General features: G+C 37.2%; 1 protein-coding gene across 1 annotated transcript in view; it reads right to left on the bottom strand.

Annotated features, from left to right (window-relative positions):
• LOC127845506 (alanine--glyoxylate aminotransferase 2, mitochondrial-like) overlaps positions 1-25824 on the bottom strand; it is a 51219-nt gene that overhangs the window by 24983 nt on the left and 412 nt on the right. Inside the window, exons 2-9 of the mRNA XM_052376492.1 lie at positions 24684-24757; positions 19105-19289; positions 16777-16900; positions 15942-16036; positions 15200-15293; positions 13024-13089; positions 10979-11110; positions 10319-10411 (exon numbers count right to left, since the gene is read on the bottom strand). Of these exons, the coding sequence (XP_052232452.1) occupies positions 10319-10411; positions 10979-11110; positions 13024-13089; positions 15200-15293; positions 15942-16036; positions 16777-16900; positions 19105-19289; positions 24684-24757 (863 nt within the window). The remainder of the gene's footprint in view (positions 1-10318; positions 10412-10978; positions 11111-13023; positions 13090-15199; positions 15294-15941; positions 16037-16776; positions 16901-19104; positions 19290-24683; positions 24758-25824) is intronic.

Raw genomic sequence — 25824 nt, 5'->3', positions numbered from 1 at the left:
AAGGTTTATATACGCAAAAATATAACTCAATGCATTTTGGAATGTTGTTTGTAAAAATCATTAGTCTTTTGGCCTTTCGGCCGTCTGTGTATTAATTGCAGTTAATTACAGTTAAAGTGACAGGCCTCACTCAAGTGTTAATGGCTAACGACAGTACACGTGTCTGGTCATTTATGCAAGTAACGGATCAGTTATCTACGGCACAGTATCGGGAGCAGCTAGGGCGAAGCGGGACAGCGAAGTATAAAAAAACAAGATGTGTTTGTGAAACACAATGTCCCCCTATATGATGTTTGACCTTGAAGGATGACCTTGACCTTGTGAAGGATGACCTTGACCTTTCACCACTCAAAATGTGCAGCTCCATGAGATACACATGCATTCCAAATATCAAGTTGCTATCTTCAATATTGCAAAAGTATTCATAAAATGAGCGATTTTGGCTACATATATTTGACCTCTGACCTTGAAGGATGACCTTGACCTTTCACGACTCAAAATGTGCAGCTTCATGAGATACACATGCATGCCAAATATGAAGTTGCTATCTTCAATATAGCAAAAGTTATTGCAAAATGTTAAAGTTGGCGCAAACAGACCAACAGACAGACCAACAGACAGGGCAAAAACAATATGTCCCCCACTACTATAGTGGGGGACATAAAAATTCTCACCTTTGCCGACACTGCGACAGTTAGTCGCACTTCCAGATAAACCACAGCAAAATCGGGACTCGGGACAAATTTTTATATCGAGATATTGAATTATTCGACATAACGAAAATCGAGATATGTAATATTTATTCATATAGATAAAGGAGGAAAAAAGGTGGGACATTGCGCTTACATCGACATATCGAGAAAATCGAGATATCCGATGTCGAGATAACAAGAGTAGACTGTAATATCATACATATATGTAATGGTATCAAAACAGTACAGTATGTAGATTTGTCAAGATTCTAGTTAACTGTCAAGACTTGACCTGTAACAAAAATATACGCTTATAACATTTAATTTCATTGTTGATTAGCACAATAATTAAAGTAATGCTTCATAATATTACTCCTATCAAACCAGTGAGGTTTGTAAAGTGCGCTGTCAATGTGCGAGCCATACTAGTTAATTGCGAATTAATAATAAAGTATGAAAGTGTTCATACGGAACACAAGAAGAAGTAACATCTGACCAAACAAACCTGTAAGCTTTCTAAAACAAATTTTTAAATAAAATTCATTTTAATTATTAAATACTTACCTGTTATCGTATGCTTATACTTTCCAAGGGGAAATAACTCATCCGGAATTTTAACTGGGAATCCGCCACCTCAATACCGTAATACAGGCCAGGTTAAACATAGTGCAATGCAACCTAGCCAAAAATCGGTAACCAACCCTCAATATTCTTTCAATATATATACAAAAATATTAATCGAATAGCGGGGTGGGAGGTGGGACTTACCGATAACAGGTAAGTATTTAATAATTAAAATGAATTTTATTTAAAAATTTGTTTTAATGTCATAAATACTGACCTGTTATCGTATGCTGATTTTGCAGCTGCGGTGGGAAGGTTCGTATATATTTTCCCAACACAGTAGAACCCATAAACAGGGTTATCAGCTAATGATATCAAGTAATCTTCGTTAAAACGGTATTAATTATGACTTCTCTGACAGAGTAATATGTCTATGTCGTAAAGAAGACACTACCGTTAGTGAAACCACAACAAGCCCAAACGTATACAAATTGTATTGTTGGCACTTCAGAAAACGAAGATAAAAAGATGACAAGGTGGTCAGATTCCTCCAGTAAACAGCTTAGAGCACGTCAAAAAGTGGGGTGTGATTAATATATGCCCACAAAACAGACAGAGCTCTTAATTCATGCGGTCAGATCCTAAAAAGGAATGAATCCTTAGATAGGATAAGATTAACTTTCCTTAGTCGAGGTCTAACCCCGAGAAATAGAAGCCGCAGACACATCTCCCCCCCCCTTTTTTGGGGAAATGAAGAGTGTCTTTGAGAACCTCGAATGGACTTCTGACTAACACTGCTGAGATAGAACTTCAAAGCCCTGATTGCCCAAAGAAGTTTATCTTCATCTTCATGACTACCAGTTTAAGAAAACTTGGAAACTTGAAGGTAGAAGCCATATAGAGGACTTGATATTAAGCAAGGAATCCTGGCTGACACAACAAAGTGAAAACGACAATAGATCCAACTGGAATTGGTCGTATTCAACAGAAAAAGCATGAATTTCACTTCTCCGTATGGTAAAAGCCATAATAAGAAGGAAAACCGTCTTAAAATTATATTGGAACTGTTAATAAGCCTGATGAAAAAGGTTCATAGGGAGCTCATTAACCATCCCAACATGTTACACAAGTCAAAACCGCTTAAGAAGGTAAAGGAACGAAAAACATAGTGTTGACGTTCCATAGTTTGGATCAGTTCCAAAATAGGTAAGACAGCACAGAGTTGCGATGACTTACACAAAACAAGGTATATGAAAGCATAATCTCTATCCTTTGATGAAGAAAAGAACAAATTTCTTATCATCAAGAAAAAGATGAGAAAAACCTCTATGTATCTAGCAGAGTGATTAAGGTAATAACTATGCTCTCAATTACCCAGTAAAAAAATGAATTTTCATAGAACTTTTATACAGTTCTGATGGAATTATCCTTGCACAAGTAACAAGGATTGAAACTCTAACAGAAAAACGTTCTTCTGTAGAGATAACTAAAAGTTATTAATGGCCAGACATGAAGTGGCACATGTTTGGATCAGTAAAAATATGTCTCAGTGAGATATGATATTTGACCTGTGAAAAAGTTTCCTGAAAATAATTGTACAGGAGACTTAAAAGGTCGTAGAACCATAATCCCATGGTTCATTAAGTATATTTCACGAAATTATGGCAAAAACTCAATTATTGCAAAAACTCACCAAGAAGGCAAGATATTCCAGTCAGCGTTTTTTTTCCTTCTTTAACTTATACCGGGGAACGGTACCTTTCCCAAAGCCTACCGGTAGCTTCCCAATTTTAGAACCGGACCTTTCCCAATCTCCATATCTACCCATCCCAACGATCCTAGGTACCGTTCCCAATCGACAGTGCCTTTCATTTTCACTGAAAATATCTTTTAAAATCGCCGAGCCTTTCATTGTCGGTCTTTTATTTTCGCCGAAATTCGTACCGTAGAAAGGTAAACAATTGTCAAACTCAAAGGGACGCAACTCTAACGGTCGTGTAAAATGTGAATGGTTCACATACTCGCGACGAATAGTGATTGATTTTTCCCGCCAAAAAGTTTTTTCCCGCGAAAGACCAGTCTTCACTACATGTAGCCAAGGAAAGATAATAACAAATCTTAAATTGGAAAGAATGAGTCATAATTCTAAATATTATCGAAAAAAGATCAAGAGAGAAGAAAATACTTCACCGGGGGTTCGCACTCTAACAGACTTCTTTCGTCCCTCGACGACAGGGCCGGAAAAACCTTCGACGAGCGCAACCGAGATTGTAGGTAAGGACTCGCCCCATTAACGACTCGCCCCTTGTTTTATACTGATTCGCCCCACATCCATAACGACTCGCCCCATTATAAATCATTCGGTATGATTTTTTTTGTAATTTGTTAATAGCCTAGTTTCTTTAATTCAATTCTCGTTCGTGTTCATGCTTTATTTCGATTTTTGTGTGTGTTTAAAGTAGGTTAAAACGAAACATTCAAAAAGTGGGTGGGGCACCTTACACCTCCCAAGATTTTGATTATATATAACTATACTTGCTGATTGTTAGTGATAAAATTAATTTAAGAAAATTTTATGGTACCAAGTTAGTTCAAATTATGCCATTTGGGTCAAACTATACCCTGACCCTAGGGTCACAAAATTGAACATTATATAAAGCTTATATCTTGCTTATTTTGTGAAAACTTTTTAAATATTCTTGTCCTTAACTCTAGTTATATAATTAAAGCATTCCACTCTACAACTCATATTGGTTATGTTTGGCTATTTTCACTGTCTATAATCATTAATGTAATGTTATTAAAAGATTTCAAACCAGTCCAAGTTCCATTGTTGTTATTCTTGTTCTGTTTTTTAAGTTTTTAATTTCACTCGCATAAAACATTGCAGAAGGCTCTTGTTATGTAATGTAAGTATCCTCTGATTTGTCTGTTGTGTACATTGTCTGCAAATGTAAACAATGACTGGCTGTTAATAGAGTTTGAGAAGTTGCTTTGAGTTAAATGTAACTTTGTGCCTGACTGTGAGGAGAGATATGTTTGACTTTGATCTGATTATCACCCATTTGGAATTTAACATATAATTTGATAATTCATTATTATTATTATTTTAAAACATTAATTGATATTACTAAATATGTTTTCACAAAAAAGGACTGTCCAGGGCTTGTGAGCCTTCTAAGAGCTTAAATAAAAGTATTAATATTATTTTTTATGCAACCTCAGTGATTATGCCTATCACTAGAAGATTTTTTTTCCATTGACAGGCACATTCCTACTGAAGTGGCAATAAAACAATTTTCACATGACATGATTGTAAACATATCATTTTCTGTTAAAACCTAGAGCTTAAGATGCTTTGTGATGCAGAATGAAGCCACTAATGGTAGAGAAGATGCATTTTAAAGATTCCCAATTCATTGATTTCGCGACTCGAAAAATTCCCAATTTTAAGTTTTCACGACTCGAAAAATTCCCAATTGTAGGGGTACAGGTAGCTTTCCCCTTTGGGGAAAAAAAACGCTGCCAGTTTATGTCAATGGACGAATGTATAACAATCGCACACCCTGCTGGATCGATTTCTGTGAACTGCATTGTTGACGTTGTTCAGCATACCGGTATACACTGCGATATACGATCGCATAACGCTAATAACTAGCGTTTGATGATAAACAACATTCTTTGATATACTATGTACACCATGCAACTCGTCTGCAACTTCACTGCCGCGCATGCGCAATTACATTATTGAACCCAACGGAAAAATAATTCGAAAGAAAGAACTGCAGGACAAAAGGTCCAACAGGGCGTTGAGACGAACTGGTATGAGAAAGACGATAGAGAAAATTTGTTGTTCTTGCAAAGAACGAATAAGTTCCTGATTTCCAGTTACAAGGAGTGATAATATGATCACCTCCGTGTCTGTAAGTAAACCACGACCGATGTGTGATAGTTGAAACCATCACAAAGGAATCGTGAAAATGTGTTGTAAATGAAAAAACAGCTAAAAAGAATTTTCGCTTTTCAAGATGTAGATGTGCATGTGATATTCGTTAGGATACCACATAATTGAGAAACTCAAGATACGTTGTTCTATGTGATCGTCCATAACCTTATCTGCTCACATCTGTATAAGATGTAAGGAAGGTTGTGGTAGAATAAACTATATTCTTACCAAGATAATCTTCTAGTCTAGACACCACTGAATAGTGGTAAATAATGACAAAAAGATGGAAATCTGTGTCATTAAATAATCCCGAGATTAATACAGTTATCTTAAAAATAAAGCTGAAACGGACGTACGAAAAGACGTCTCAGCAGAAGGACCGGTAAATACCGACCGGTGACCGGAACCATTTGTCAAGGATGGGTGGGCAAAGAAACCACGGCAAGCCGAACTTTCCCACTCCAAACACACTTGAAAATTGGTAGAATAGGACAGTGTTTAACACTTATAAGTCTATGACCTATCTACAGAATATAGCCTCTTCTTGAACCAATAACAGGCGCCTTTAAAATCCTGGATAGTACAGGTCGCGAAGTCATCGATTTGCGAAGTACGGAAATATGATTGATAGTGGTACCTCCGGAATCGGAGGTGTGATGGCAGAAAAAGGTGAAAACCCTAGGGGTAACCTTAAGCGGGTCCACGCTTGCCGGTAAAATGCATGGAAGTCTTAAATTCTGACTTGATTAATCCATTTACTTCAAGACTTCTAACCTGGACGAATTCCGAAAGGAATACGACCAGTTATAGGAAGACGGCCTGTTATGGCCAGAAGTGTAATAGAAGAATAACTTTAAGATGAGGTCCCTCCAGATCCTAGGATCTAAGATCTGAGTTCAATAGGTCCTAAGCCATCTACAAGACTGTAGCCGCTATGCGGTCAATCTGATAGGCAATCCTATGTATCAGAACTCTTGTTGATTCCAGTAGCTTGAAAATATGCACTGCCGTAGGAGCAATAGAAAAGCAGAAGTCGATACAAATGTCGTCTTGCTAATCCTGCTAGCGTCATTAATGTGTCCCAACTGTTCCGTGACACTGACTGCAAAGTCTGTAGCCGACAGGTAAAGGCGGTTAAAACAATTCATCCTTCGGGTCTCGAACATAAATTAATAGAGGTCAAATAGTAATGTTCGACCTCAATGCTAGTCTCCGAGCCCACTTCAGCCGATCTATCTGCAAGACCAGTAGTCTGCATGTAGCCGGTTGAGATAGAAGTACAAATAACAGATATAGCATGATTTGGTAACCGTCGCCAGTAGAACATCAGTATTGAAAAACACAAAAAGTCATGTAGATTGTTGAATCCATAAAATATAGTATTCAATACAATCATAGCCAGGGGTATACAACTATGTAATGTAGACGATACCCGTGATACTAAAAATTGACCGATGAAAACACAGTGGAATACCGGTAATTGGTAAGTGGTGACCGAACCGGACCGGTCAATGACCGGTAACTGTAGCCCGGTGAACGGACCAGTCATAATATGACCGGTGACGTTACCAGTTAAAGACCGAAAAATGGTGGAATCCATATGGTCTGTTATCAATGTCAAGCACTGCTCGGAAAAGAAGATCATGCCAAAAAAATCCAATCCGATGGCGATGAGACATCACTTATTCTGACCGGTGATCAGTGATCGGCGATATGACCGATGAATGGTGACCGATGTCCGGTGATCGGGACCGGTATAATATAACTGCGTCAGAATGGAAATATCTGGTGCAGAAGAATGACCATCCACGAAGTCATCTGATAATGTTAACCGGAAAACAACGGTAGATTTTCAGTATTAATAGGCATAAGTGTCCTTGTAGTCGTAGTGGAGAAAAGAACAGCTTATCCCGAAGCCTGAATGTTAAACGAACTAGTGTTCGTATACAACAACGGCTCGGTGACTGCAACATGTGTGGATGCCATAAGAAGAACCATCACACGTGGAATGGAGACATGATATTCCTAAAGGAATAAAATGGAGAACGTTGATATGACCAGTAGGTTCATTAACGCCTACGTGAGAAGTGGCGACATCCATATAACTTCGATGCCGAAATATTGTTCGGCTACGCTGGAAATATTGTCTTCTACAATAATGTCTCCGTGAGCATTGACATGATCGCTTACGAGCGTATCAACGCCGAGAACTGCTCAATGAAGGAGAGGTATGTTCGATAAATATCCAGTGGTGCTCAATGCAGTCCGCTGATGTCTACGTGAAGGTTGACGACGTCCTCGTTTCCTGCGATGTCGAGATCTGGATCGGCCGAGATGTGGATCGGCTGCGATGAGACCGAGATCTTCTAGAATAACGTCTCCGTGAGTGACGACGTGATCGCTTACGAGAGCCGCGACGATGAGAACTGCTCGACGAAGACGAGCGTGTCCGATGTCTAATCCTTGATGAAGACGATGTATTCAACGAAGAATAGGAGAATAATTCAATGAAGAAGACCGAGTTCTTCTTCTTGACCGGTGACTGGTGTTATCGGTGGCAGGCCTAACTGATGACTGTTACCGGTGACCGAAGCGGTGATCAATGACCGGACCGGTGACCGGACCGGACCGTTGACATGACCGGACCGGTGACATGACCGGTGACCGGACCGGACCGGTGACATGACCGGTGACCGGACCGGTGACATGACCGGTGACCGGACCGGACCGGTGACCGGACCGGTGATCAATGACCGGACCGGTGACCGGACCGGACCGGTGACCGGACCGGACCGGTGACATGACCGGTGACCGGACCGGTGACATGACCGGTGACCGGACCGGACCGGTGACCGGACCGGACCGGTGATCAATGACCGGACCGGTGACCGGACCGGACCGGTGACCGGACCGGACCGGTGACATGACCGGTGACCGGACCGGACCGGTGACATGACCGGTGACCGGACCGGACCGGTGACATGACCGGTGACCGGACCGGTGATCAATGACCGGACCGGACCGGTGACATGACCGGTGACCGGACCGGCCGGTCAGACGTCGATCAATGGTCCGTGATCAACGTCCCCGGTGACGTACCGGTCATATCATGACCAGTGTTGTCACCGGATAATGACCGTATGGCGGATGCCAAATGGTCCGGCATTGGTCGATGTCCTTGACCAATGCCATCGGGCAAAGACCGGCTGACGGGTGTCGCCATATGGTCTGATGTTGACCGACTGTCTAAGAGACTTAGCATAGTACGGTCGCGATCGTGCCCGATACCCGGTGACTGATACTGCAACTATCATCCATGATCTGCGAAGTCACCGGGTATTTATCCACTCTTGTTTCTGCGACCATCATGTAGTCGAATATATGAAAAACAAGAGCAAAGCATATTCAACCATAAACTGGTCACAGACCAGATTATCATACGGCACATAAAATCATTATTTGACCATAATGAAAATTATAATAATACTGCCGTAGATCATAAATTAAACAAAAGTTTAATTCAAAACAGATGAAAAATAAAATGACGATCAATTAGATTGTCATACGGAACGTTAAAATCATTATTGCACACAATGGCAAATGATAAACAATCTGTCAATAGAAGAACACGCTTTGCACGATCTCGTAACACATTAGAAGAACATGCTTTGCACGTTCTAGCAATGTATTAGAAGAGCACGTTTTGCACGTGGTCGTTCGCGCCTGAAAACACCCAGCATGGTAGAAATAAACCATTGTTCGATAAAAACAAGCATGGCTTACCTTTTACAAATGAAACAAATTCCATTAAATCCACACAAATTAATCCGAATGAGAAATAAAAAGATAAATAACACAATTTATCTATTCAAAACCCCAATCAACCAAGTGAAAAACAATATTTTAATTCAGAGCCGTAAAAGACACGTATACACCTGGTTGATCCGGAAAGAATATTGAGGGTTGGTTACCGATTTTTGGCTAGGTTGCATTGCACTATGTTTAACCTGGCCTGTATTACGGTATTGAGGTGGCGGATTCCCAGTTAAAATTCCGGATGAGTTATTTCCCCTTGGAAAGTATAAGCATACGATAACAGGTCAGTATTTATGACATTAAAATGCTTCCATTATGACAACATTGTAAATCTCAGCATGTGGGCAATATATGTACGCATTTCATGCGTGGCAAATAACGTGTTCTGATTAGATGTTACATTAATATCTGCCTAGTAGACTTTACCAAAGGTAGGAGCAATGGGTTGATTAGCTAGTTCATTGGAATATTACGCTGTGTATACAATTTTGAGTTGCGGGCACACAGGCACTTGAGAATGGTGAGTAATTGTATTTGGCAATAATTGCAAATGTCAGCAGGAGCACTGCATTAGAGTAGTATCATGTTTGTTGGCTAGAGAAACTCGAGTAAAACTTATATGGAAGACATTTTGTGCATTAAATTCAAACTGTGCCAATACGTGTATTTTACTTTTCAACTAAGCAGAAAAGATGGGATCTAGAATGGATTAAAAAGAACAGTTATGACCAGCAAGAATTCGGAAAAAAATAATTATATTGGAATGTTCTGGTATCTTAGAAACTTTTTTTTTTATACATATCTACGAAATTTGTTGGGTTACAAATAATTTGAAATGTTGCGATAATAGAAATCCATAGCATGATGTTTTATTAATTAACTGAAATTTGTATCACCATTTATTTCCTATTGTAATTGATTTGATATTAACTTTGCTTCGGTACTTACCAATAGTACTTTGTCACACATGACATTATATTCAGATTTGTTAAAATAAAAAAATTAAGTACAAATATTGTTTTTCAACACTAACTGTAAAGTATTGATTGAAAATATTTTGGGGAAAAAAAGTGAAAAAGACCAGAAAGTACATACATGTGTACAATGCAAAATTCTTTTATTTCATTTTAAAATGAAAATTGTATTGAAAAAAAAAAAAAATTTGCAATATAGTGTTATATCAGTAAATTGTGACAACTCTTCAAATAATAATATCTGTAAATAAATTGTTATTGTCATACTGTAGTGTACATTTAAAAAATGTTACTAAAAAGTCATTGTGGTCAGATATGCACATTACCTCATCTGATATGCAGACCCCGCCGACCGCACGTACTTTCTCAAAGGCCCTCTTCAGGTAGTTCTTGGGGAACTGCACTGTACCTCCCACGCCCTTCAAGAACAAAGCAACTTTATAGCCATTACAAGTAAGAACAGTAACTGATCAACAGAATGCTGCAATATGATTGGTTGCCTACAGACATTCCTGAAACATGGTAACCCTGCAGTATAATTTGGTTTCCTGGACACACTGTTGATATTTGATCTGGAAATATATTTGACCTGGAAATTGTTTAATCTGTAACCAACTGTTTATCACTAAAAGTGGTTAAGTATTTGACTAACCATGTGCTGTTTGGTTAGGTGGACAAAAAGCTAAAATCTGATATGTCATAACTTTCGTTAGGGGGAACAAGGCAATTGCAACAATTAAACAATTTTATGATAAATGTGATCTGATTGGAAACCTGGAATAAAAAGGTCACAGTGGTGTAGAGGATATTGTGGCCACTCAGCGACTGGGTTTGATCCCCACTGTGGTAGCGTTATATAGATCTACCCCAAAGACACCAATCACTGGTTCTACCCAGGAAACAAACTAAAGAGCGTTTAAATAAGCCTTAGGCTTTTGATACAATAGAGCTAAAATAAATAAGTTTAAACTAATAAACTAAACTACCTGGATGGACTCGGCCCAGAATCCCCCACACCTGCCCTTGGGCATGGAGAAGCGGATAACGTCCTCCAGTTGGTCCAAGTACATGTCCCCTGCCTTACACTCGCCAGGCTTGCAGTCACAGTCTCGCTGCGTCTGAAACACAGACCTTGACCTTCAAGAAAGGGGGACGGGTGGTAAACACAAAACGCAAATAATTTTTTGTCTGGGGAAAAAAGCCTCTCAACAATTTTTTTTCAGTGTAAATAATCAACTTTAGATTAAAGCCAGAATGTTACCCTTTTAGTGATGCAAGCCTAAAGATAATTATGATGCTCTCTGATCTGGGACGAACAAAGGTTTGACTGAGAGAGATTTGAGCCTCTCCCTGGGTAAATGGGGCCTGATGCATACGACATTGTCCCAGAGACTGAGGGAGATTTGAGCCTCTCTCTGGGTAAATGGGGCCGGATGCATACGACATTGTCCCAGTTAGACTGAGGGAGAATTGAGCCTCTCTCTGGGTAAATAGGGCCTAATGCATACGACATTGTCCCAGTTAGACTGAGGGAGAATTTAGCCTCTCTCTGGGTAAATGGGGCCTAATGCATACGACATTGTCCCAGAGACTGAGGGAGAATTGAGCCTCTCTCTGGGTAAATGGGGCCTAATGCATACGACATTGTCCCAGTTAGACTGAGGGAGAATTGAGCCTCTCTCTGGGTAAATGGGGCCTGATGCATACGACATTGTCCCAGTTAGACTGAGTGAGATTTGAGCCTCTCTCTGGGTAAATAGGGCCTAATGCATACGACATTGTCCCAGAGACTGAGGGAGAATTGAGCCTCTCTCTGGGTAAATGGGGCCTAATGCATACGACATTGTCCCAGTTAGACTGAGGGAGAATTGAGCCTCTCTCTGAGTAAATGGGGCCTAATGCATACGACATTGTCCCAGAGACTGAGGGAGATTTGAGCCTCTCTCTGGGTAAATGGGGCCTAATGCATACAACATTGTCCCAGAGACTGAGGGAGATTTGAGCCTCTCTCTGGGTAAATGGGGCCTAATGCATACAACATTGTCCCAGATTAGCAAAAGCAGTCTGCACAGGCTAATCAAGGACAACACTTTCTATTTTGATGTTATAATATTTTTAAAGAAAGTCCATTCTTAGTGAAAAATCCAGTCATGGCTTATCTGGGACTGCACTTTATGCATCAAAGCCCATTTACCCATGTGCTACCAGGTAGCAGACAGTGTTGTCCTTGAATGGCCTGTGCGGACAAAATGAGCACAAAATGAGTTATGTCACATAAGTAGTGCAACAAAACCAAAATTAAAGACAATCATTTTTGATAGATTGAACAAATTGAGGTTTCATCTTATTAAACATCGTGAGAGGAATTTATTAACAAGGGACAAAATTGTCACAAAACCAGGTTTTCAATAAAATAAAAAAAAGTCTGATAAAGGGAGACAATTAAAAATGTGCATTGTTACCCCCCTTGTTTCAAAATCAATCTATTTTAACTCGTGACAACCTTGATTTCAATTTGAAAAAAAAAGTCTGATAAAGGGAGACAACTCAAAATGTGCATTGTTACATGTTCATAGTTACCCCCTTGTTTCAAAATCAATCTATTTTTAGTCCTGGCAACCTTGACCTTGGAGATATCGACGTAATTCTTTTGTGCGACACACCATCCAATGATGGTCTCACAATGAACGGCATAGTTATGGCCCGGACAGGCTCATTTATGGCCATTTTTTACCTTTGAACTCAAAGTGTGACCTTGACCTTGGAGATATCAACGTTATTCTTTGGCACGACACACCGTCAAATGATGGGAAACAAATGTGCAAAACGATTTTAAAATCTCACAATGAACAACAAAGGTAAGGCCCGGAAAAACTTGATCCATCCGCCCGCCAGCTTACCCGCCCGCCCGCCGACATTCGCCAATCTATTAACCAGGTTTTTCCTTTGAAAAACCTGGTTAAAAATGCAAATTCTCTCATTATTGTGATTTTTTCTCCACTGAAATAAAATAAGTAGGTATGTACCATACCTGAGAGGGTGAGTCCCTGCAGTGTTTCCCTCCCCAGGGACCTCGATATGGGTCTGGGTTCATTGCCTGAAACACACAGTCATGTATGAGACACAACGAAAAAAAAACCGAAGATGCTTACCATGTGATTTAAAATACCAACTAGGATTTTTCAAAGAATAGACTTTCTTTTAACCAAACATATAATGCAAACTGAAAGACTGCACAGTCTATTCTTGGATGAAACTTTATGCACATGTATTAAACCCCCTTTTAACAGTGTAAGACTCAACAAGAGTTTCGCAGTCGGAGACATATGCCCCCAAACAGGGCTTTGAACTAGTGACCCCAATTTCAATAGGGGTTATCTACTGTCCAAGGCCAATGCACATGTGAAGTATCAAGCCAATCGGTCAATTCCTTGACGAGTTATTGTTCAAAAACAATTTTCACACTTATTATGACAATGACCTTGACCTTTGACCTAATGACCCAATTTCAATAGGGATCATCTACTGTCCAAGGTCAATGCACATGGGAAGTATCGAGCCAATCGGTTGATTCTTTGGTGAGTTATTATTGATCAGAAAAGATGTTCACACTTATTGTTACAGCAGTGACCTTGACCTAGTGACCCCAATTTCAATAGGGGTCATCTACTGTCCAAGGCCAATGAACATGTGAAGTATCAAGCCAATGGATTACTGTGAAACCATTTATTTTCGTCGGCACAAAATTTCGCCCTTTTCATAAAAATGACTATTTCGTCCGCTCTTAAATTCGCCCATTTCTGGTTTTGAAAAAAAAACAACGTCCGATTTGTTTGTAATACATGTAAGACGCGGTTGCGAAAAAATCGTGTTGGGGAAAGAGAGGTGACACTTGGTAGTCACTTGCAGGAGGTGGGCCTTGTTTGGCATATGCCAATTAACAAGTCTGTTATTTTAGGTGATAGTAACTGTCCCTTATTATTTTATGTCATTGACACGTTCTTTGTTATGATTAGCGGATAAGTGGGACTGAATAATCGTTAACGAGGGTTTTAAACAACGAAGCCAATTAGTCTTTTTCCATTACTATCACGGTCAAACTGATAACAATCTTACCCTTTAAACAAATCCGGTGCACTCGATAAAAAATAATGAAGAAGAAGAACCTTTATCGGCGCCAATTAGAGAAGGTGCGAACATTATGGGTTATAATTAGCGTAAGCAAATTATTTTGGTCATATTTCATTAAAGTTTCAAGCGTTTTGCATCGTAAATATTTGATCATTTTAAGTACAGTAATTTGTCTGCAGTTAAAACCAAACAACCAAACACAAATCAAAATGTTCTTTATTAATTTGTAACAAAGCGCAGAATATATTTCAGTCAGGTGTTGATCACACATCGTCATATTTTAATTGCGTTTTATAGTATTGTCTTTAATCCGGATTCGCCGCGTGTAGGCTGTATAATCTGCAACACCCCTGAAAAACACAATACACACAATGGGTAATAAAGTTGTTAACAATTAGCGCTAATCAATACTATTATACCTAAACGAAGTCGACGCATTCGATACAGCCTTATTGCATTTGCGTTTTACAGGAAATGTCAGTTGTCAGTACACTGTATAATGAACACCCCTTTGTGTCAAAACCGGATTTAACTTGAGTGTGAATAGTCGACTGTTTCATGTTCTTTGTATCAATACCATCTGTGTATCTGTATTATAAGTATACCAGTCAACAAACAAGGTGCGCGCTTCCGCATATGGGTATTCGGACGTTCAAAAAATTGACCTACGGTTTAGCGTTCACGCCGTCGAACGCATTAAGCAATATAACTCGTTTTTTTCACTATTTCTTGATTTGCAAAAAATACTAGTGGCTTATAACTTACCTTGCAATCTTTATTTCTCGCATTTTGCGAGTGTGCGAGTGTTAATTTCGAGCCCTGTGTATATGCGTGGATTACGCTGGATTTAAATGCCTAATGCCTACGGTAATTCAGTCTTATTTGTTTCAAATATGGGACATGATTGTTCGTTAGGATCTTGAATTCGTCCATCGGTCGAAGGACGAAAAAGGCGAAAATTAATGTCGGACGAATAATAATGGTTTCACAGTAATTCGCTGAAGAAACAAACTGATCCATCCCACTTCTTCGCATTGGGGCATAATAAATATTGTTCATAAACTCTGGCTGCTCACCTGGTGTATACCGAAGCCAGTGGGCACATTATAGCGCCAGGTATTGAGAGCAGTTAGACCCATGAGATGTGGACTAGCACCGTGATACGCATTCCTGAAATATCACATCAAATTGTATACATACATAGCTCTGCATTTATAAAATATCACACCTACATAGCTCATGTATTGCATGCATTCCTGAAATATCATGTCGACTATTATACATACATTGCTCTTATACAGAGTTATGATTAACCTAAATATCACATCATCTTTTATACATTCACAGCTCTTGTACTGGGTAGGCATTCCTGTAATATCGCGTCAACTTTTATACATACATAGTTCTTGAATTGTGGTATGCATTTCTGAAATATTATGTTAACTTTTATACCTACACAGTTCTTGCATTGTGTTATGCATTCCTAAATATCATGTAAACTTAAATAAATTTGCCGTATGTATTCCTGAAATACCCCGACAACTTGTATACCTATATAGCTCTTGCAAGTGATACACATTCCTGAAATTTAATGTGGACATTGATATGTACATAGCCTTAGCATTGTGTGATGCATTCCTGATATATCACATTAACTATAATACATACATATATCTTGAACTTAGGCATGCATTTCTAAAATTATAACAAAATGTTTCACAAAAACACTGTTCTTTGGTTGGTTATTACACCTTAACACTTCTTTTTGAACGTGAAGTCAACTCTGTATGAATAAAGACAGAAAATGAGTGATCAAACCTGAGTGAGATAATATCAAAGGTCCCTGTGTACATTCGGGCCATCATCACTGCTAGGTCATTAGCCTCAGAGCCGCTGTTCACAAAGTACACCACCTACAGAGGGAAAATAGCACATGAGACCGAAAGATTTTATAATGTCATCTGTTGCATCAAGTTAAGCAAATACAACTTTGAATAAAAAAGCTTTATGACACAAAAATATTCAATTTCTATGGCACATTATGACAATCTTTTAAAAAATGACAACATTTTCAAAACATAACCATGTTTATGTACATTTTTAAACCTCAGCTTTATTAATGGGTGACAACTCTACTGGAACAACTTATGCCTTATGCAAATTGTCTTAATAAACTTAACTTGTGAGTATTGGGCTTAAATGTTCAATTAATTGAGACGATATGCAAAAGGCATGAGTTTTGTAAAGGAGATATGAAGCAAAAACTACGATTAAGACTCAAACCTTTGACCTTGAAGTACAATCTTGACCTTCAGCAAATATGACTGACTTATGTCGTCTACATCATCTCAATGCCCTTTACATTTGAGGCAAGTCACTGGGCATAAATGTGTAAGTGATGGACACATGGACACCTGACTGACGGACAGAGGAAGGGCATTCCTATAATAACCCCTTCGGCAGTGGATTTTAAAACCCATTATAAAATCGGATTTATATTGTGCTTAACATTTGATAGGCTGATATTGTGGTTATTTAACTATGCATACTGACAGCAACGTGCATATTTGCAAAAAATGCACCCCAGCATTTTTCTGCAGCCTACAACTATATAAAAAGGTGCAAGGTTACACACCACCAATATAGAAGTTACCTTGAGATTTCCTGGTAGTTTATCAGTGAATTTCTTAGCGTACTCATGAAGGTTTGGGTGCATGTAGATGTTTGTCGTATGCCATAACTTCTTCAGTTGCTTCTCAGTGACTGCATTTACTTTCCTGAATGCACACACATGCATTTCAAAACAATGAGCCTAGCTATAGGAAAACTGGGCTTAATGCATTTGTGTAAAGTGCCGTCCCAGACTAGCCTGTGCATTCCGCAAGGGAATCTTAGGGATGACACTTTCCACCTAGACTGGATTTTCATTTAGAAAAAACTTTTTTCACACAAATAATCCATTAAAGCTGAAAGTGCCATCTTTGATTAGCCTGTGCAGTCTACACAGACTAAGATGGGAAGATACTTTACACATAGTTATAGGCCCATTCTTCCAGAGCTTGGCTCAAGTGGATTTAATTATTTGGTATGTATAAATGATCAATTACTTTTTAAACTAAAACTGTGACTGTCTTGCCTGAAATACCTCACCACCCATCAACTCCTCCCTATTATTGTCGAGAGACATGCCCTTAACAAAATGTCAGCATTAAAATTTACATGGAAACTGAGTGTAAAATAATGAAGCATGGATAAAGCTTTGTGCACAGCACACCTCCTAAATGAGATCTATCTTCCCTTGAAGTTTCAGTTGATTCTCAGTTGTGACATTTTATTGCAAAATGCCAGTATACACATTGAAATTACAGGCCAGGTAAAGATATATAATGTCAAAATATCCATATAAGGAAACAGCAAAAACTTCAATACAGGGTACCAGACCAGATTTGGGTGTAGCATCTTTCATTTGATCAGTTTGGTTAATCCATAATTTTGTGTAGAAAAGTTCTTCAATGGAGTTCAATTTTACTTTATCTCAAGTTAGAAAATCAAACTACAAAAATAATAAAAGTGCACAAGGTGAGGAAATACGCTTATCTGCTAAATCAAACAGAGCTATCTCTAGGTAAATTAACTGGTCTATGTAGCCTGATCAAAAATGTAAATATCGAGTCCTGTTCAAATAAAGAACTGCTTGAAACCCTTCACCCAGAAAAGAATGCACAAGGCAATTTGCTTTAATTCTTGAACCATAAATCTAATAAATATCTCATTGTGCTCTGTGTTGTTGCTCTGTGTTGTTGTTTTTAGATGTTTATTTGTATATTTTAACAATCTGATTCATCATCAAAATTGACACCAGTCTTAAAACTCTTAAAACTGTAAACATTATTTTTCATGATCATATTTCTTTTTTAATGTATCCTAAACACAAACATTTCTGGGCAACAAACAGTTGTTTTTTGACAGTTTCTTTTAATTTTATATTGGACTTAAAGTTTCAATAATGTTCACTGGTATTGCAGCTTTTCATGTCAATAGTGTCAGGGATTTAACAAATAAATTAAGAAGCAACAATATTATAAGTGTACACTGCATGCAACGAGATCCATTTAGTAAAGGCTAAAATGTTAAGTTGTCACTAAATCACTGTACTTGACCAATAACTGCAGAACTACCCGTATATGTACTCAATATGCAAATGCTTCCTCACAATGATCTTTCTGCACTTTAACCCTTTACCACTTAGATAAGTATTTTGTTGTGCTTGTAGTTTCTTACAAAGTTATATTGAATTAAAGACCTTTCTCACTAGTTTCAAGTTTTTAAAGGTTTTATTTCCAACCCTTATATACTGATGAGCAGCAAACAGCATTAAACCTGAACAGACTGCAAGTTACTCGCAGACTGTTCTGGTTGTATGCTGTTTGCACATAGCCATTTTCACTCTGCTTCTGAGTGGGAAAGGGTTCAACAAAGCTCAGCATATCAATTTCTCAATTTAAAGTCACAATGAGTAAAGTTGTTGGAGAAAAAAAAATCAACCTGCTAAAAAAATTAGAATAGCATCCTTATATTTATGTCATATAGACAAGAAATTAAAGCAAACATTTGAAGACAACTTTAATTGTTAAATCATTCTTAATGTCGTGGTAAGAATAAAAGTCATCTTGTAAAATTCCCCTACAATCTCTGAAGGCTAATACTGTTATTCTCAAAGAATAATATAAGTCTCATTCTGCGATAAATGGGCTTAATGCATGTGTGTAAAAAGTTCTCCACACAGGCTAATTAGGGATGACACTTTCTGGATAGCCTCAATTTTCGTATAGAAATGACGTTCTTTAAACAAAAAAATATAAAAGCTGAAAGTGTTTTCCTTGATAAGCATGTGCAGACTGCACAGGCTGATCTGGGACTACACTTTACGCACATGAAATTAGCCCCATTTTCACAGAGCATGCCACATTTCAAAACCTACGGATGGCAGTGGCCAACACTGACGGTGACAATCCCAGCAAAGAGGTCGAGGTATCGTCGATTGGTGTGGTCGAACAGCCACTGCATGTGACCTTGATGGATCAGCAGCGGTTTGCGGTAGTATGTGAGCAGCGCGGGAGACAGGTTTGTTTTCCTGATGTGCCGAACTTCCTCGTAACTTGGACCCTGAAAAAAGGCGTGAACTGCTGTCTGTACCGCTGATCATAAAAAACTTTGGATTCCAGCCTACCAGTAGTGCAGTAGGATTACAAAATCGTTAAGTCATACTCTTGAAATACTGGGTTTAATACATATGCATATAAGGCTGTGCAGTCCAAATAGACTAATCTTGGACAACATTTTCCGCCCAGACTGGATTTTGTATTAGAATTTCTTTTGCATACATATGCATTAAGCTTGGTGGTCCCATAGACCATATTAATTGTATATTAATTGATAAACAATGACCAATGAAATATTATTTCTTGGCTTTGTAATGAATTACAGTTCTGATGCAATGCTATCAAAGAGCTTTAAGTGATTCAATTACTTCCCATCAGACGGACAAAGAGTTGTGTACTGGTTGATAAAGAACAATTAATCCGAACATTTGTTTGATTCATACATGGTCTGACATAGGAGCTGAACTGAGAAATCTGTTTCACAAAGCTGTGTTCACAGGCATTCCGCTGGCTCAAAAAAGATGTCGCCACAAAATGTTTAAAAAAATTGCCATTTCTGTTTATCATATTGAACTTAAGTCTATTTATACATAATTGACACAATTAAATAGCAAACACTGCATTTGTATGATTAATACTAAGCATCGTTATAGTTTTTACTGTAAGAAATGTGAGTTTTATCAAACTTAAATTTCAAAATGTTGATGAATGTTGTCAGCATTATTCATCGTTTGTGTACATTTGCAAAATGTATGACATTATAAAATAACTCTTTACTTGCCTTGCTTACACTTATTTAAAGGACAGGCTCGAAAGTCCGAATGGGACGCTCTACAACCCAAAGATCAGACTTGTTTTGGAATGTAAGTGTCCAAACACAAAGTTCTTGTTTTATATATTGTAATTGCTACATTATTTTGAATTAAAACATAATATGTTTCAAACAAATCATTACTAAATAATAACTATTCAGAAGATAAAAATCAATAAAGTTAGTTAGATTTCAGTTAAGAGTGTTTGTGCTTTACCAAGTAGAAAACTTAAGCTGTGATGTAATTGATAATCTTTCAGTTTTCCCACTTTCATCTGCATTAATAGGTTAGTTAAAGCAATTTATGATCCGATAACACACAAAGCCCTTGGGGCATGTTTGCACTGGCTTTATCTGCTATAGTAAGTGACTGCCATAAACTGACTGCTCAAGAGAATTGCTTTTAACAGTTTATACTACTAGTACCCAGACAAAATATTGTCTTTTGAAAATTTTAGGACACACATGACCCAGATTTGATGGAGATTTTTCTAATATTTGAACAGGTGACCTAATTCTTGGACAGACCTGAACCAGATTCAAAGTGGGCCTGGATTTGGTCAAATAAACATTCTATCCAAGTTTCATTAAAATTTGAGTCGTACCTCTAGAGTGGTAACAAGGTTTTTCTTAGATTTGACCTGGTGACCTAGTTTTGGGATGTACACAAGCCAGATTTTTAAACACCTTAATATTGTCTAAAGAAATATTCAATAAATGTTATCAAGATTGAGTAATAAATGTGGCCTCTAGAATGGTTACAAGGTTTTTCTTAGATTTGACCTAAAGACCTTGTTGATAGATGCATGCATGGGACCCAGATTCGAACTAGGTCTATATATATATATGTTGTCTAGATAAACATTCTGCCCAAATCTCACCAAAACTGGATGAAATATGTGGCCTTTAGAGTGGTAACAGGCTAAAAGTTGATGACGCACACCACCACACTTGACACTTTAAGCTAAGTTGAGCTTGAAACTTAAGCGTTGCATATGATTGAAGTAATCCATTCATTCATAACTACTCAATAGTTTTCACAGTAAAAGCGATTGAGAATCAAATTTAATTATTTTAAATCAGGTGCATCTGTCAACAAACCTAATGATGACTTGTTAAGAGTCTGATGCGCGATATTAAAGTGAAAACAATTTATTTGCTATTTTACAATTTTTGTTGCATATATACTTGCATAAATAACAAGATGTGTTTGAGAAACACAATGTCCCCCTATATGACGTTTGACCTTGAAGGATGACCTTGATCTTGACCCTTCACCACTCAAAATGTGCAGCTCCATGAGATACACATGCATTTCAAATATAAAATTGCTAGCTTCAATATTGCAGAAGTGACATTACATGAGCAATTTTGACCCATATATTTGACGTTGAAGGATGACCTTGACCTTGACCTTTCACCACTCAAAATGTGCAGCTCCATGAGATACACATGCATGCCAAATATCAAGTTGCTATCTTCAATATTACAATAGTATTTATAAAATAAGCGATTTGGGCCACACATATTTGACCTCTGACCTTGAAGGATGACCTTGACCTTGACCTTTCACCACTCAAAATGTGCAGCTCCATGAGATACACATGCATGCCAACTATCAAGTTGCTATCTTCAATATTGCAAAAGTACTCATAAAATGAGCAATTTTGTCCACATAATTTTGACCTCTGACCTTGAAGGATGACCTTGACCTTGACCTTTCACCACTCAAAATGTGCAGCTCCATGAGATACACATGCATACCAAATATCAAGTTGCTATCTTGAATATTGAAATACTGCAAAAGTGTACATTAAATGAGCAATTTTGACCCATATATTTGACCTTTGACCTTAAAGGATGACCTTGACCTTTCACCACTCAAAATGTGCAGCTCCATGAGATACATATGCATGCCAAATATCAAGTTGCTATCTTCAATATTGCAAAAGTTATTGCAAATGTTAAAGTTGGCGCAAACCAACCAACCAACCAACCAACAGACCAACCAACAGACAGGGCAAAAACAATATGTCCCTCACTATATATAAATTCAAAAATAAACAGAATATTATTATATTTGATAACTGCAATTTGGACAAATAATTTCTCTCTAGAAGTCAATCAGAATCTATTTAATTCATTACATGCTCGAAAATATTTTACTTGTGATCGGCAGGTGCTAATTTTAAAAACTGCTTGTTTCCTTTATGTTATTCTGCATGAAAATGTGTATATTATTCCTTGAGCAAAGATTTAGAATGAACTATTACCTTTTGTATTTCTTATAGTTTTAAGAGAAAAACAACACACATGCGAACATTGACATTATTACACAGATAGTACAAAAGACCGATAAATAAAAAAAAGACTCCATGGGCAGTGGCTTGAAAAAAGTATCAGTTTCACTTTCCAGGGCTTTTTTCCTTCTTTGGGACCCGCCAAAAAACGGCCCTTTCCCCTGGGATTTTTTCCCCCTCAGCAGGTAAATTTTCCCCAGACTTTTCCCAGAAAAAAAAAAAACTAATAAAAAATTTTAAACTTTAAATACATAAAGTTAACCTGATCCAGTGTAGAAAATATAACATATTGCATAATTAAATTATCTGTTGCCTTGAATTTGTTTTAAAAACAGCAAGAAGATTAATTGGTTACTAAGAAACATTAGAATTACATAATAATAATCTTTTAGTACAGTTGTTGCAGATAAAGCTCAGAAACATTGAGCAAACACTCAAACATATTGGTATATTTAAATAAAGTTACAAGAAAAAGGTGAATTGAAACTATGTCTGCAAACTGGGATATTTTGAAGATTTATAAGGCCAAACTTGTGATGATAAATTGTTTTATTTCCGGTTCATGTCAATCTTTCACAGTGAAATCATTATATTCGTCACCATGAGATTTCGTGGTTTTTCAAAAAATGAATTTTTGGTGGACATGTACATTCTGGGATTTCTGATATCCCAAAAAAGATAAATTGTGTCAGTCGTTTTCCATTGTGTTTGTGTCTCATTTTTGGATGAGTCAACCTTGAAAATTTAAGTCTCATGAATAATTATGATATGACTGTATGACGTGCCCAAGTTCGCTGATGGAAATGGAAACAGGAATTCAATTCACAATTTAATAAAAAAGCATTGAAAAAAGAAAATCATAACTTAATACTATTAGGTGCTATTTCGTATTTACATTCCTGTCTAAAACATAGTTCAGTGTTTTTTTTTTCATTCAAAATCGGGTCCGTTAATCGGCCCCATTCCCAATGGAAAAAAGTATATATTTTTCCAAAATGGGAGCTAAAAATTCCCAATGGAAGGTTTAAAAAAAAAATTATAATATTTTTTTTTTGGACCTCAATATTTTGTTCAACTCTCATCCATAATTTTATAAGTTCAACCTTATATAATATTAAATTAAATAATTAATTATACTTAAAACACTTGTATTCTCAATATTGAAGCATTTTTAGCAAAACAACAATAATTTCCCAATTTTAGTCAAAACGCCACACATTTTTCCAATCCAGGGACCCAGCCCCATTCCCGAAATAGTGAAAAAAATACACTGTAGTTATAAAGACAGTCGAAACACAGGTTTCAAAGAAAAGTATGTTGCCAGTGCTTGACCTTTATAAACTTAAATGTCAATAAAAAACCAATGACCTGAAAGATAAATAATAAAATGGACCACGCTTTGCTGTTCAGCCATGTAAACCTACTGATACAGAGTTAACAGTTTCAAAAGCTGTAAGATAACATTCTTCAAGCACTTGATTCAGACAGTCCTCCATAAACACAGGTTGATAAAATCTTTCACTTAGGAAATTCATCTATGAACTACCGATAGCCAATAAAAGTTTCTCCTTCCTCCATTTAACCTCAACATTATTAATGCATTGACCCAATTAAACACCACCGTTACAAATACAATGTCAGTGGGCATTACCTATCATAAATCAGGGCTTGAAATGGTAGCTTTATGCAAGCTGTTAATCAAAAGCATGCTCATGAATAAATAAAGTCTTTTTTTAAATCCAATTTAATTAAAAAAGTGGTCACATCCATGAATGTTTCAAAATACGTGTCTTGATACAGACTATGTTATGCTTTTTGTCTCTAAAATTAAAAAAATGTATTCTTGCTAAAATCAAAGGGAAACGATGGATTAACTGTCATAACTGTAACACATAATTAAAGATGTGATCACTAAACGTTCTTACACTTTTCTTTGATGTGCTCGCTGATCTTAATTATAGTACAAAATACACACAATAAAACATTAAATAATAACTGACAATTATTAAGAAGTCAAAATTATTTGTAGTATTTTTGTAGACAACAACCACTGCATCAGTTTAATCAAATAATGAAAAAGAAAAATATTTGTTTCTGACAAAAGATTTTTCAAGTTTTCTTCATGTAGGGAAAAAAGACCTCTCAACTTGGCAGCACCTTTTCAACAAATAGAATTTATTCTATGTATTTTTATAGAGACAACTCAATGATTATTTCTATAAAGTTTTCATTAATTATTCTGAATTACTGACAGTATTGTAGATACGTTATGTCCGTCCATACTTACTGTGTAGGGGTCTGGTTTGAAGTCACAAGGAGGCATTGTTGCCACTGAACACCCATATATTGTCCTCTGCGTCTCTAAAAATACACAGACAGAATGGAAACAGTTAAACTATTCTTTTTTTCAACAAAATAACATGACGGCTGCTTTTTGTTTTCAGAAAATACAATTGTAGCAGCTAAATGATTTCTTGCTGGTTTGCAAAGTTTCGGTATTTTGTGTGTTGATTTTGTGTCCATTTTCTAAACGAAATGCACCTAAATATGCCAAATAATTTGATACAACTGAATGTTTTATTTTATCATTATCTAAACACTTATCTAATTAGCTGTTAAAGTTTGAACAAAATCCACCAAGGCGTTCAAGACGAGTTAATTAAAAGAACTTCTGGATGTACGTATGCCTTCCACTTGATACCTGGTGAGTGGGTCATAAAAGTATTATACAAGAAAAAAATCCACAGAGTTATGAAACAGCCTTTGTGTGTCAAAATTTATAACTAGAAATGGTGTGGCCGCAGCCGACGCTTATCCCCATGCCGCAGCTTTTGACCCAGGGGTCAGATAAAAATTCCAAATAGTGCACTGTCGAACATATGCTCATAGCCACCATGTGTTTGAGTTTCAAGGTTCTAGTGCTATTACAGTGTAGGAAGAGACAGTGGCCAGGAGGGACTTACGAACAGACGGCGGAGATAACCACATAATCCCCGCGCTCCAATTCAAAGCGTAGGGATAATTATACAAATTACAATTTATAATGTGAATAAATACTTTAATTATCATGATCAAATTGTTCACAGATATTATGCTATTTTTTAAGTTTGCCATGAATAGCTTTCAACTGATCCATGTAAACATCCAAACTAAAGAGCTCCAGTATAAAACGATAATATAATTTAGGAATGAAAAAAAGTTTCACCCTCTGTGCTCCATCCACTGAACATTGCATTAAAAACAAATATTGCTTCAACTAGTAGGCCATCTGGGCTGAGAAGCACATTATACCTATACCTTATATAAGCAATTAAGTTGTTGTCACAAAATACAACAAAAACAACAGAAACACAGCTAATATTCAATGGTTTTGTGTATGTAATTCTATAAAATGTATTATTTCAAATGATTATTCCCTAAAGAAAATG

This window comes from Dreissena polymorpha, chromosome 9, assembly GCF_020536995.1.
Source record: "Dreissena polymorpha isolate Duluth1 chromosome 9, UMN_Dpol_1.0, whole genome shotgun sequence".
Lineage (NCBI taxonomy): Eukaryota > Metazoa > Mollusca > Bivalvia > Myida > Dreissenidae > Dreissena > Dreissena polymorpha.
This window is presented reverse-complemented; position numbering and strand designations above follow the sequence as displayed.